General features: G+C 38.7%; 1 protein-coding gene across 1 annotated transcript; it reads right to left on the bottom strand.

Moving 5' to 3' along the window:
• Positions 1-731: 731 nt before the first annotated feature.
• Positions 732-6,437, bottom strand: LOC140936786 (4-galactosyl-N-acetylglucosaminide 3-alpha-L-fucosyltransferase FUT5-like). Its single transcript, XM_073386273.1, has 3 exons — positions 5,847-6,437; positions 2,235-2,523; positions 732-1,176 (listed from the first exon to the last, which is right to left on the bottom strand). Exons 1-3 carry the CDS (start codon positions 6,435-6,437, stop codon positions 743-745), a joined length of 1,314 nt encoding a protein of 437 aa, XP_073242374.1. The 3' UTR covers positions 732-742.
• Positions 6,438-15,253: the final 8,816 nt, after the last annotated feature.

Below are 15,253 nucleotides of genomic sequence, written 5' to 3'. Positions count from 1 at the left end.
TGATGGGCACCAACATGGTGTCTCCTTATAAAGATCTATAAATTTGGGTGAATTATTTCTCCGAATATCACGCACTTGAAAAATTGCACCGACCTGAATCTTGGCGAGGGTCTTTGCATGTTTACCTCCATATATTCTTTTACCAGATTGTGGACTCATTCTATTAGACGGTTTTGATTTGAAATTTTTAAGGCGTAAAAAGTATGTTTCGTGGGAGTGCACCGACTTTGCTTTTCAGCTAGTTTACAGGCACTCCACTCAAATAATAAATTAGAGACAAATGATGATTAATAAAATAGTACATAACAAAGACCTCAACTGCCAGGAGGCAATCAATAGAGTGTTTTCACTCACGTGGCCAACATCTATGCAAATTTATTGGAACAAAAAAAAGCGTTTGCATAACAAAAGAGTTCAACTCCCACAGGATTGTCTTGGTACACCAACATGGCCGCCGTTTCATTGTTTTCGGAACACCAATATGGCCGCCGTGACGTCATGTCAAAACGCTCTGTACTATTTAAAACATGATTCAGGGTTTGAACCGAGGACCACCGAGGAACACTCGGAGCGGGACGCGAACCCGAAACCGCCAGCGCGAGATTGTCCGAAGTGCAGACCACTCGGCCACGCTACAACAGACGTTTTAGGCGCTAGTCTGTCTCGAATGGTTACGATTTTTAGACTCCTTGCATGACAAGAAACAAACTAAAAGGACAAAGATCTTGGGAACTTTTTTTATTTACAGCAGGTATACTCGAGTTAAATAAATCATTAATGTCATTACTATAGCTATTATTAAGATAAGAGACATTAGAAAAAGAAAATATTCTGAAAATTTGCTGCTATGAGTCCGCATGTTCAGCACTAATCGATCTTTCAGGTCACAGTTTCCTTGTGTCACCCAGAAGTCTGTAAGTTCTGTGTGACCTCTTAAATCACTCTCGGAACTCAAGACTTCGCAGAAAGAGCAGAACGTCTGCAACGTGATTTTGCGATACTTTTGCCGCCATTTGAAGTACTCATTATAAGCGGTGCTGTTCCTGTCGAGGTAGTGAAGATAATCTGCAAGATCTTTCACAGTTTTGAAATCCAGGACGTTGATATAGGAACCAGGAATGGCAAGTTTGGTGTAATTGGCACCTCCCATGACTACTGGTACAACATCTTCATCCCCTGTCATATGAAAAGTAAAAACGTTGAACGAAAATTTAGCACTTTTGACCGAAAAAACTTGGCTAGTTCTAAATGGGACTGGTTATTTTGCGAGTTGTGAAGTTGCTAGTTGCGAGTTGCTAGTTGCGAGTTGCGAGTAATGGAAAGTTGATGACCTGAGGTCTGTATATTTTCTGTCAATTTAAAGTGTCAAGTAGTTAAATCCGCTTCGAAAATTTGTTGATTCGTAAAAGATACATCTTGTGACTAGGGAAGCTCCTGTTTTTGAATTTTTTAGCTAGTCGGACCAAGCACCTGACAGCGCTTTAGTCACAAGATATAAAAAGATATCCCTTCGAATTTCTTTACTGAGCTCGTCAATTTTCCATTATTCGCAACTGCCTCATTCGCAACTCGCAACTCCACTCGACTCGCATTCTACGCACACCCGTTATAAATGTAGCTTGATGAGCAACTACGAAAAACTAATTAAAACCAGGGGAAAACGGTGTTGCTCACTATAAGACCAGGCTAAGTTTCTATCGTTCACCATTCTGTAGAACCTTCTTACGGCGCACACCCTTTCTTCCTTAGTATACATTTTTTGCGTCCAATTTTAGTATTTCTTTCATATAGTTTTACCATTGTATGCCAGTTGAAAGTCTTTTGGGGCTTCTGCTTTGTTTTCATCTCCCATCATTAAACAATATCATTAAACTAAATTAACTAAACTAAACTCTCACTGTTTTCAAAAGTTGAGCTGGTCTCTTTGTTATGCATGTCCAATACTCCGGACAAATTTATGGATAGCATTGTATTGTATTGTGTTCACATTACAATACTGAACAAAAGCATAACGATAAAGAACGAAGCAACACAATGAGAAATTTAACAAAGCCATGCATAGATTTTTCGGTATATTAGAGGTAAAAAATACGAGCAGTGTTCAGGAGAACACTTTTCCGTCAAGAGCCAATCTGCCGCTGACGTCGACTGAATTTGATTTTCACGATCAATACAACCCCTGCACTGTACCGAATTTAAAAAATTCTCATTCAATACACACCAAAACAGCATACCTAAGTGTCCCCAATACTTTTCAGTGATGTAATCTTCACACAGGGCATTTTCAAAAGCTAGTAAAAACTTGTAATGCCTGGTAACAATTCTGCAAGATTCGGTGTGGCGTGGGCAGTCCCTCGCTTCACCAAATTGTTCCGAGCAGCGTCCATACACATCAACTGTGATGTATTTCTGCAATTCATGAACGAGCAACTTTCTAATCGGTGGCCTACAGTTGCTTACAGGCCATATAGTCCATGGGCCAATCCTGATTTTGGTACCAATTCGAGGGACAAAGGATGATTGCTGCGAATTGATAGCACTTAAGGTGGACATTGAAAATTTGTATGATAACCTTTCTGTAGGAGTAGCTTTCAAGATATTTTTTTCATGTAAAAGTGCCGGAAATGACCTTCGAGGATACTAAACGTGCACTTAAAATGTACTATATCTTTTGTAGTTTAATTTATTATGAGAGACATGAGAAGTTTTTTGTTGCGTTTTTTTTATCGCCAAAATATTATTTGTTCTGAATTTAACCAAAGTAGAGCGTGGAAAACTCAAAAGTAGCGTCCGAATTGCATTATGGGTAAAATCCAAAATGGCGGCTACCATGGCAAGGGTAGTGGGTTCTTGATTTGCCGGTTTAATAGACATTTTACCATGTAAAACGCAATAATTTCAAGAAAAGTCAGCAAAATCATCTAGTTAATAAAGCGCTTAAACTTTTTGAGGCAAAAGTCTTTGAACTTTTGACTTAATAAAAAGAATTTTGGAAATACTTACAGTTTTTGTACAATGTTCACTTCGATAATCCGATATGTATTTTGCTCATATCAATCATAAACATCTGTTTATATATTTATAAATTTTGAAATATAATCTTATTTTAGGAATGATCAACCTGTTGCAGTCAACATTATTTGAATTATCGGTTATTCGGTAATGAAAACTCAATATGATATGCCAATTTTTAATACATAGATACATATGGTTTACTTAAACACGATAAAATCATCAGTCTGAGAAGGTTAAGCGAAGTAAAAAGGATATAAAGAGTACATACACCTGAATGGCTTACATGATTGCCCTTTGCTGGGAAACACAAAACAAGAAAGCTAACTGGTTTACTTCCTTTTTAAATTGACATAGCGATGTTATTCTTCGTATGTTTTTTGTGGTAACTCATTCCAAATCATGGCACCGCTATATAAAAAAAAAAAAACTTTTGGAAGTCCAGACTTTCGTAAATTGTAATATACCGTATGTGCTGTTATGTCCCTGTTTATTGTATTTGCATTGCGACTTAAACGCTGAAAAATCTGATACAAAAAGGGTCCTCATCTAAGAAGGAAACCAAACCAGAAAAAGAAACCAAAGGTTCAACAATGAAGATCTCCAATATTCAGAAAGCTGCGGCTGACATCCGCGATGCTATTCTAAACAAAGAAAGCAAAATGTCATAGCCACCGTGCCCTTCAGAGCTCAACGACAGTGCCTTTTTGCATACCTTGCTGACTGGCAGCAAATATTCGTTAGAGATAATCTTCTCAAAGAGTCCAGCGGTTGATGAAGTCGTTCGCGCAAGACCTGTTATTTGGAGTAACCAGAGGGAGGATTAAGCCACCTAAACAAATTCTTCTGTGGTATGCTGTAAAAACTCTCACAAACGATGTAGAGCTAGTGTCTATACTAAACCGTTATGGTCATAGTATTTCTTATTCCCAGCTTGAGTATGCAGGTGAGCGTCAAGGCCCTAAGCCAAGAACATATGTTGAAGTAAATTGCCAGGAAGCGTTAGAAAATACCCGAAGGAAAAACCTTTTGTGGGTTTTAGTGCGCCTTCTTTCATTTCTCTCACGCAGCCAGATCGGATTACAGCACATTGATTGTGGTATTAGAAGATACAGATGTATTTATTCTTTGAGTGTCATTCAAGTGCTTCAATAGTTTTAAGTGTGGAACACAAACAAGAGTTAGATACATCAGCATCACGAGTATAGTGCAAGCCATAGGTCATAATTTGTGCAGCAGTCTCCTTGGCATGCACGCTTATACTGGTTGCGACACAGTAAGTGCTTTTTCTGGACGGGGTAAGATTGGTGCACTTTGAATTGTCAAAGAACAGAGATCCTTTCAGGAAATGTTTGACCTCTTAGGAGTGGAATGGGAATTCTCAGATAATCTATTCCAGATGCTTCAGAATTTCACCTGTCGTATGTACAGTTCCCGCCCAGGGACAAACAGCATCAATGAGCTAAGATATAGATTGTTCTGTTCAAAGAGATGTAACATCGAGTCCGACCAACTACCGCCTTGCGCTGATTGCCTGTATAAACATGCGTGTCGAGCAAACTAGCAAACAGGAATGTGGAGGCGAAGAATTGAGAACTGCCCCGAAATTCCGAGTCCCTTAAGACATGGCTGGATTCAGGATGAGAACAAGTTAGGGATTGATTGGATGAGTGGTCAGCCAGCTCCCGCAACAGTTTTACAACTACTTTCTTGTTCTTGCACCAAATCTTGTATAGGCTCCCGAACTATAGCTGCCTTGCAAATGGTCTTAAGTGCACAGACAAGTGCCGGCTCTCCAATTGTGACAACAGGCGAGAAAACAAGCTGTCACAGTAGAAGTCGATGCTGACGAGCACTAGAATACGTGGTCTGATTCTGTTTTTCAGCATTATTTCCCTTGGCTGTCGACATGATAAATAAAATGTGTGTGGATTTATTGACCACAGAAGAATATAGTCATTGCTAGTCGTTGCTACATTTAAACATATGACTTGCCAAATGTACACCCAAAATACATAAAAAACAAGTGGTCATTGTAAGAGGAATTATAACGTTTTGCATGTCAACCTCGGATGTCCAAAAAGCATGACTTCACAGAAAAACCACAATTAGTACCGGTACTTTTGCTAGAGATATGGAGAAATCTCTAGCAAAGCGGAAAAGTTTGTATCTATGGTGTTTCAGTTTACAGCTTTAAGAGCAGCTTTTTTCACAGCTTGAATATGAGGATTTTCCATGTTCCTTTCAGTTTTGATCGTTTTTGGGCACTTTAGGGGACAAAATTGGCATGTTTGGAAATCAAAGATGGCAGATCCAATATGGCCGCCAAAAAGGTAATTTCATATTATAGCAGCGCCATAGGAAGCTATAACACCTGAGTCAATCTAGTATCCAGTTGTCATCTAGAACTATCATTTAACAGATTTTTCAAACAATTAATCTTAATTACTTTAGTTTATATCGACCCTCTGGTTCAAAAGGCTACTTTTCTACGTTACCATGGCAACCAAAACCAAAATCCATCTAATTTTGCTTCAAAAACCTCGAAAATCACTTGCAAAACAGTGGTACCATTTAATCATCTAGACGTGACCCAAAACATGAGAAAAACATGAGTAAAAACTTATTTACGTACATTTATTCGACATTGTTGAAAGCTGAGTGACGTCACTTCATCACGTGATAAACCCTATAAAACTACTCATTTGACGTGGTTATCATACAATGAAATAAACTAGAGGAGTCATAGTTTTTAAAAATATAAGCCACTCTTTGTCCCGCTTTTTGGTACCAAATCGTCAAATTTGGGGTCCTGGCCCATGGACTAATATAACCAGTTTGTCCTTGCCGATGGAAAAATCATGTTGCGAGAGGTTCATGAATGGAATTTCCTCGTAAGTTCCATAAGGAAACCAAAACTCGGAATCTGTCCGATAAGAAAAGATCAAGTCGAACATGCCGTTAAAACGCGATGTATCGGGGGAAGTTATCGGACTCTCCATTAGAAAATAAATCCACAATTGCCCAAAGGGTTTTTGCTTCCAGATCTCATTTAAGTGCTCTATGCTAGGCAAGTTACTAGCGGCGTGAATCAAGACGAAGTCGCTGTCATAAAATCGTCCTTTATCGTAGGTGACCTCAAACTTGTCTTTTCCGCAAGGAGTTTTCCTTGTTCTTGGCACGGAACAATCATCATCAACATTAATCCACTTCTTGTTGCCGAAGAATTCATTATACACCAACAATAACAGAGTCCTCTGTCGAGTTTTTGTTAACATAAGGGATGTCACGTTTCTATACTTCTGAAGTACTTTAGTTGTTGAAGGTTTTTCTGCTTGCCTAAATTCAAAATTGACAGAGAAGTACAAAACTAACATAGCGATCGGAAATACCAGAAGAAGAAGCTTCGCTTTCCTTGCCACCATTTTTTGTAGCCTGAACATAGTTAATGGAGGTGACTGGTTATGAAGCCCGGCAAACATCAAAGGAGCAAACAAAGATGCCGAGATTTATGTTAGAAGGTCCACGACCCTGCCCAATCTTTTGTTTTGCGTTCATACGTTATGCATGAATTACGTAACCAGCACGTTTCTATTGGTTAGTTCCTCAGTACGGAGTAAACAACTATTGTGTTTTGTGCAGGGTCAAGAGGGTCTCAATGGGGTTAACCGATAGGCGTAAAACGGCCAAAAATTTAGCCGATAGCCGTAAAAATTGAAAAATTTTAACCGTTAGCCGTAAATAGGGTAAAAAAGAGTTAACCGTAAAAGAAAGTGTTTCCTAGATTTGCCAATTTTAAGGAAGATACTAAACTCACTTATGGTTCCGTTTTTTATTTCCCGGCTAGTGTGATTCTGTACGCACGTTAGGCGAAGCGCCTTAACCAAGCTTGGGATTAATTATAATTAGCAATTTTCCGGAGGTCGTGCCCTCGAAACACTTATAAAACAACACGCAGAGATGTCACTGTTTGTAAAACACGTTGCCGATAAACAACATTTCCCTGTTTTTCTCTGACGCTACGGTAGACATTGCCATGCCTAGTCCCTGTACGGCGTCTTGCCACGCAATCTCGGTCAAGGCATTTCGGTGGCGAACTCGCTCGGACCACGTGACCCGAAACGCATTAGCCGCACGTAATAATGCGGCCTACGGACAAGGCATCGGCAGACAGTCGTTCCGTACAGTCCTTCACTATCATTAAAAACACCGGACACGGGAATTTTGTTATTGGCCGTTTTCACACTAGAGCTAGAAATGGATCATCCGTCTGGGACTAGCCTGTGTACAGTCGCGTCCTCCCCACAGACACCCCTTCTCCGAAATTTTCTGAGTGGAGGGGGCGGCTGTACACAGGCTATCTGGAACGGATAATCCCGTCTTCAAAAGTTAGGCGGATTGTTCATTCAAAATTAAAACTATTCCATTTTCAAATTAAGACGTATTACCTATCTGACGCGAATCATCAAAAGGATAACCCATCTCACACGAATAACCCTTCTCTAGTGTGAAAACGGCCATTTCTGTTATAATGAATGTCGCGCCCCGGCCTTGAGTTGGGCGTTCGCGTGTCTGCTTTTGCTTTTTCACAAAGATTATTTTCAAATTGACTGTTGACATTTCTAAGTGTAAAATAATATTAAAAGTGGAATACTTTATAAAAAGTATGATCTATCAAATGTTAAACTTTTTCGAAAGAATAGCTTATTTCATCCCGAGATGATCCGAAGACCTTTATTCAAAAAAATATAGGTTAATTAATATTTAATTTTTGGAAACAAAAGAAGTTAATTTTTAACTTTTTCGTTAACCGTAACTGAAAAAAATTAACCGATAGCCGTAAAAGAGCCAAAATTTTAGCCGATAACCGTAAAAGACACCACCCCATTGTCACCCTCGGTCAAGGCCAAAAAAGAGAACAAAAACATACAACAAAGAACTTTGTCGGGTTTCATAACCATTCCCTCTATTAACTATGGCCTGAATACAGGCTCACGGGAAGCGTGATCGCCTAATTATTTAAATGGAGACAACTCATTCACGTTACGCGACACGCTTAATTTTTCAGATAGATGTTAATTTCAATAACTGACTTGAAATCGAGCCTAGAGTATGCCGTCCAGTGCGGGTTAAAGTTATCTCCGGTTTACATGCAAATTTCACAGATAGGGTTACCCTATCACCCGGGTCAACTTTACCAGCGTTGCTGACATGTTTCGTCATGCGTGACATTCTTCGTAATGTTCAAGATTTGAGTTGAAACAGAGGTTGGACACGGTCCGCAACGCATCATGGGGCGAATTATCGAATGGCTCGTCCTTGGAACCTCCAGTTACCGCTACCCTGCGAACAGAGTTTTCTCTCCTCCACGGCTTTTAGCGTAAAAAGCCAACTACGCGACAGACTAGCGCGGCGAACGACTTCGTAATCGACTTAGTAAATGCTAAAAGCCATGCAGGGTAGTTACCGGAAAAGTTAAGCTCACAATTGGACAAATGAAGATTTTATTTTACTCGGATTGAGTGCTATAAATCTGTCTTCTTTTCAAATCAACAACAGAGTCTAGGATTTCTTTGAATCATAGCGTAGAACTGACGAACATGGAGCTCAAGTAATCACAATTAGTGCTCGAGAAGTTGAAATTCAAGGTGTCTAATTCTCAGCAACTGTTATAAAGTTAACGTTATTTTTGTAAGAATTGTACGTGTCTGAATAGAAATCTCTGCCGGAGTGGGTCATGGGAGACGGCAAATCAATCTTACGAGCTTTTAATGCGCTCTAAGATTGTTTTAAAAATATTTTATAGTATTTTAATTTGATAAAATACAGTTTTTTTGACAGATGTTTTAAATGTGTTTAAAAGTTTGCTTTTTCTACCTACTGTAACGTACTTAAACAATTTTTATAGGGTGGAATAGCAATTTTTGGCGCTCATAGGGCAAAATAAAAAGAAGCAGAAAAAAAGGTGAAACTGTGAGGGATGACCCCTCAGTTTTACAGTTACAGAAAATTCAAAGTTTTGCAAAAAATTAGGAAAATCCTTCGCTTGTACTAAATATGAATTCACAAGATTGAATACAGCTATGTTGACTATAAAGTCTTGACAGTAAAAGCAATATATATATAACAGGTAGGGCGTATTATTCGTCACAAACAGCAAGCAACCAATCTATTGCGCCCCTTTTGTGGGTGTCAGTATTTAATTTATAAAGCTTTTAGCTAGCGGAGAAGTAAGAGCTCAGTTCTGGCCTGTCGAATTGATAGTTCAATTTACATTTTCACATTCGCTTATGTTTTCGTAGGTATTTCTCTCACCAACTGGACTGTGCTGATCTCGGCAGTTGTTCTAGGCGATTCCTGCTCACTTAACTGACAAATCATCTTACAGAAAGTTGTTTTTACAATAAGACGGATTTCTCGAAATCTCCAGCAATAAACGAGAATGTTTACAGAAGAATTGAGATAGATTAAAAATATCGTGATGTAAAAAGCGATAATAAATGCCATACTAGACGTAAAAACATTCAATAAAATCCCGCAAAACACATTTGGTATATAGCAAGCAAGAAATAATGCATACACGAAAAATGCGTTATACGCTGATCGCTTAACTCGAGCAGTGTTTAGCGTCTCCACATCAATCGCAACTTGTCTTTGGCAGTGAATTTTATTTTGATGATATCGTGCTATTCTGTAGATCTTAAAATAAGCTGCAGTCGTTACCGAAATCCCCAGCAGTTCAAGCACAACGGCCACTATATCGTTGTAATTCGGAAGCGCAATATAGACCACTGTGACTAGGAAACTTGTTAACCACATAATTCCAATGACAGCCTCGACGCGTTTGCATGTTACTAATTCATGATATCTCAGATGAAAGGATAACGCGAGAAGACGGTCCACAGCAGTAAAAACAATGGATAAAAAAGATGCTACTGAGAATAAATAGGCGGACGATAAATAGATGGTGACTATCGTCGGACAAAGGGAAGCCTGAAAGTTGTAGCTTCGGCTTTCCACGTTGTTTAGTATCACAGCAATGATAGCGCCATGCATTGGTTGAACAGACAGTCCCACGGCAAGATCCGATACAGCAAGACTTAAAAACAATCTTTTTAAACTCTCAGGTACCGAGGAAGCTTTCCACAAAGCAGTAATAACAAGTACATTTCCAAAAATCGCCACGATGCAAAATAAGAAATTGAGAGCACATAGTGAAACCATGAATGCTCCGTGAAATTCGGCTAATTTTATAAGTTCTTCTAGTCTTTTGTTGCATATCTGGATTTTCATATTTTGAGTCAGAGGGTTTTATCAGGTGTGCAGAGCGCCAGAAAAATTCAAAAAATAAAAACTTAGCATTGAAGCATAATTATTAGTCTACTTGCTAAAAACATGCCGAAGAGAAGGTACTTATAATTATTCTGTACACGTCTTTTAATTTTGAGCCTTATTTACTTAAGAAGAAAAATGCTATTTGCAAAATAAAAAAAATTGGGTTAAAAAACTGCATTTGTAATGAAAAGAAAATTCGCCTCCCTTTTATGCGTCGTTATGTTTTTGCAAGCAAGTGACGAGTCTGACAACAACATTACGAAGCAGAAATAAAGATTAAAATTGAATTAAAAATGTTTACGTAGAGGCAGTTGTAAAGAAAATGGCAATAATGTACGAATGTTTTGTTAGTATTCGCTCGTATAATGCCTTGACACTTCCAGCTCTGCGTAACGAATTTATACACAAAGGAACTACAACAACTGAATGCGCTCAATCGTATATGAAGCAGATGGTGTGATTGAATATTCTGGAAGGGTTAAGTATAGTACATCCTCAGCTGTCCTTGAGCGGTTGTCTTTCGGGACACAAGAGAGATTTTCCATTCTGTTGTGATCAGTTTAGACAGGTTTAGAACTGAGTAGGTTAAATGGATATGCCTGTTAAACAAATTGGAAAGCACAGCTGTATTCACCAACTACCGTACGTCAAAATATTCGTCTAATTTAATTTTGAAAAATAAAATTTAATATAAATTGCTCATTATAGCCCTTTAGCACTGACCGGCGCAGGAAACGAGAACGAGGAGTCTAAAAAAACTGAATGAACTGTTTTTTTTTTTACAGGATCTGAGCCCCTTGGGTCTATTAACTCATATTGACTTGCCTTAAAAAAGCCGCCTGCATGAAGGGCATCAGATTTTCTTAAACAGAATCCCTTAAAAGTGAAATGACACTTGTCTTAAATGAAAACGGCTCCATGCTAAGGAAGGATATAGTCTTGCTGAGATGCACAAAAAAAAAAAAAAACAAAACAAAACAAAAAATAGTATCTAACGAAAACACTAACATTTCCTCTTAGGAAATTAAAGCTTCTTGCACTTTGTTCTTCGTACATTACGTATGGAACTGACGAGGGAGATTTTTAGCTATTTTTTGAACCCTTTCCTTATCCTACATATTTGGCTTAAGCAGTGATGGACGAATTTAGTTGCAATCGCCTTTTGCTTACATCTAGAGAGAGCTATGCTTGCCTCCGGCGACTGGGTCTGGACGTTTTAAGCTAAATACCGTAAAATTCTGAAAATAAGCCCCTCCATCTATAAACCCCTCCAAATATAAGCCCCCCAAACCGGTAACGTAAAAAACCCTGCGTTAAATCGCCCCTGCAAATTTAAGCCCCTGGGGGGCTTGTAATTGGAAAATTGCGCTCAAATACAAAGTAAAACAAAGCAAAAACTACTTCCAACTATAAGGCTATCCCAATCGATTTTGAGACGCAGATATGAGCCCCTCCAAAAATAAGCCCCTCAAAAAGGGCTTTTGAAAAATACAAGCCCCGGGGCTTATTTTCGGAATCTTACGGTAGCCGCAAAATAGCCATAAATTGTTTTGTAAAACGCACTTTAATATTTAAACTCTTGCGTCATAATTCTTAAGGATAAACCAAAAGAAATATGGCACAAGAAACAAAATTAGAAAATTAGTCAAATGCTTGGGAAGCTTACAATTGTAGCTCCCTAGGACACCTTCCCTCATGCCATGATAGCCGCTGATAATGTCTCCGTGAAAACGTAACCTGTGTGTATAAAAATTGACATCATTGGCAATGACAGAGTAGCCAGTAGCAGCAGCATGAGGTCGATTTGTTTGTTGACCGTGTTTATTCGAATAAGCGCCCAACCTCGAATTAGCGCCCACCTCGAATAAGCGCCCATTCTAAAGGCAGGAAAAGTTAATAAGCGCCCAGCCTCTAATAAGCTCTCATCCCACCCCCTCCCCCTCCTTACTAAACCCCTGAGCGCCCACCCTCACTTCACCCACTTGAGTGACAATGAGATTGAATTTCAAATTGAATAAAGTACTAATAAGAGACTTCCCCTAAGACGGAGTTTTCTTCAGAGTATTTTACTGAAATCTTGCTTTGTTACTTCTTCGCGTTTTGTTATTAGCATTTACTGTTTTGTTGAAAAATAAGCATACTACACTTGCTGAAAATGGTGAAAATTTAATAAACGCCCAGTCCCGAATAAGGGCCCACCTCAAATAAGCGCCCACTCTCAAGGTCCAAAAATTTAATAACCGTCCAGGGTGGTTAATCGAATAAATACCGCCGGCTGTAATTTTCTGTTTAGCTTACTTAATTAAAACTATCTATTTCGACTGACTGGTCATAACATTAAGACTAATGCAAAAGGAATTGGTTTTGAAGACTTCCAAAAATGTCAACAACAAAAAAATGAATAAAAAAGTCAGTTGGTGGTATCGACCCTGTAAGCTGGGTTATATTCTGCGAGCAGAGGTTTCTGTCTTGCATGGCTTTTAGTGTTTACGAAGTCGTGCGCGTGACTACGCGACTGACAAGCCACCCGAACGACTTTCGTAAACGCTAAAAGCCATGCAAGAGGTAGGTCGGTTATCTTTCAATCTTTTTGTTTACACATAGCATGCAAACACGTTACCGGCCCGCAATCAATATATTTTCTTCTCAGGTACCCTCACTTTTCAAGGGCAAAATTAATATTACGATATTTCGAGTAGAAAGAATGACTCAGTAAAACGGGTACCTTTTTAAGAACTGGTCTCGATAGTAGTGAAGAATGACGTTGTTTCTATGGTTAATTAACAAACTTAAAGAAAAGTTGGATCGGGAAGAAATTTATAAGCTCATTAACGCAACTCCTTCAATGAATATCTAAGATATTGAGTGGGTTGAGGACAGTATTTCGTTGTTTTTGAGAGTATTTTGAAGTAACCCAAATTTGCATAAGTTTTATCAGGCATTCTTCGGCGTACGTGCAGTGGACGCCCTCTCTATTTTTTACTACTTATTAAAGAACACTCTCCGGAATTACGATCTAATCGCAGAAAACAGATCCCTAAAAAAAATCTTCGGACAATAATAGAAGTTTAAAATCTAGGTTTGGTGTCTAGACTATAAAGGTAAGTGATAGTGGCTGTCTTAAAATTTAGCAAATATTGTTTTCGTCAACGCTATTTTATCTCGCTTTAATTTTCCGTAGTAGTGTAAATCACGTTCTTCGAAGCATAATTTGAAGAGTGATTCCCCTTAAAGAACTGATTTTGGACAACACTAAAAGAACGGGTTGGGGCATTAATGAAGAGCGAGTATATTAAAGCGAAGTTTAATCATGATCAGTACATATTTCACTGCTGAGGTTATCTCTGATGGTCGCTAATAACTATTATCAAGCAACAAGCGCACGTTATTAATAATATGACATAAAATATCCATCTGAATAGAAAGAGGAAAAGGCTTTCCACGACAATACAAAATGACGTAAAAAGTACACATCTTTGGATTACAGCCCGAAGCTACGTCCTTTAATAAAATTCGAAACGTGAACCTAATTCACTCAGTGTGTTGAAGCTTCTCAATTTAGACAAACAGCTCATGTCTTCAAAAAGCTTACGGACCAATTATGAGCAGGTTTTTAATTACTTGGTACTAAGAAACTCAACACTCAGAATTGCCTTCAACTTACACATTTTGCTTTGTTTGCTTTTGTCCACCTGTTTTTGATCACAAAAATAAGGTTCCATTAGTGAATCATACTGACTATGGGAGCACTGTTCTGCAATCAGAAGTTGGAGGAATATCATGTTCTATTGCATCGACACAGACCTGTCTTGCTGGCGTTTTGTGTTTTGAACTTAGGATTTGCAGTCCTAGCAACCGTGGAAAATGTCCTCGTCATTCACGCTCTCCGGAGTTCTTCAACGTTACCTGGTAACTTAAAGAAGATGTTTCTAAGTCTCGCCTTCTCTGACTTTGCTGTGGGATTGCTGGGGCAGTCGATGTTGGGAATTATTACAGCGATTATGTTGAAAACGACAGCGAATGGAAACTATGACCTCGATTTCTTATGCCCAACTTTGATAACTGTCTGTTATTCTGTGATATATTTTCTCACATGTGTGTCATTCTTCACTATAATAGCGATAGCTGTTGACAGACTTCTTGTCATTTTTCTCCACTTGCGATATCATGAACTAGTTACCTCAAAACGTGTTATTTTCACCTTCGCGTCCTTATGGATGGCATGTGGTGTGGCTACCTTCATATTCACGCAACTACCCAACCATCAAATAATTTTTGTCGCAGTTATTGAAATATGCGGACTTCTCGTAGCAACTACAGCCTACATCTACATCTACAGGGTTATAAGATCTCTGACTACAGTACATCCTCAAAGAGAACATCAACCACGCGATCACGTACAGAATAGGAACAGGGAGAGGAAGTCCGCATCTAGCGCTTTCCTAGTGTATATTGTTTTCCTTGCTTGTTTTCTACCCAATTTTTGCTGTATAATGCTGTTGACAAGTAATAGATCTAAGGTGTCTTTTATACTAGCTAATCATATCTCAGGTTTTTTGGTTCTACTAAATTCTTCACTTAACCCACTAATATACTGCTGGCGATATCAAGAAATTCGTCAAATAGTGAAAACTTCAGTCAAGAAATTGATATTTGTTAGGTAGACGTACTATATGAAAGATTTTCTTTTAGTGTAAATCTCCCCGGGGGTACACTCCCCCTACAAAGGCCTTTACGGGGAGACTCCGCCAGACGAAAGGGGTGCCTTTTAGGCTTTGAAAGGGTAGGGATTTTACCAAGGGTAGTGAAAAACTGTCATTTCGGTCTGTAAAAATGCCCCAAGCGGCTAACAGATGCATTTTATGACTTTGAAAAAGTCAAGAAAGCGTTTTGGTTTTGTAATTCA

Source organism: Porites lutea, chromosome 5 (assembly GCF_958299795.1).
Source record: "Porites lutea chromosome 5, jaPorLute2.1, whole genome shotgun sequence".
Classification (NCBI taxonomy): domain Eukaryota; kingdom Metazoa; phylum Cnidaria; class Anthozoa; order Scleractinia; family Poritidae; genus Porites; species Porites lutea.
Note: the sequence above shows the minus strand (reverse complement) of the source record. Positions and strands in the feature narration are given on the sequence as shown.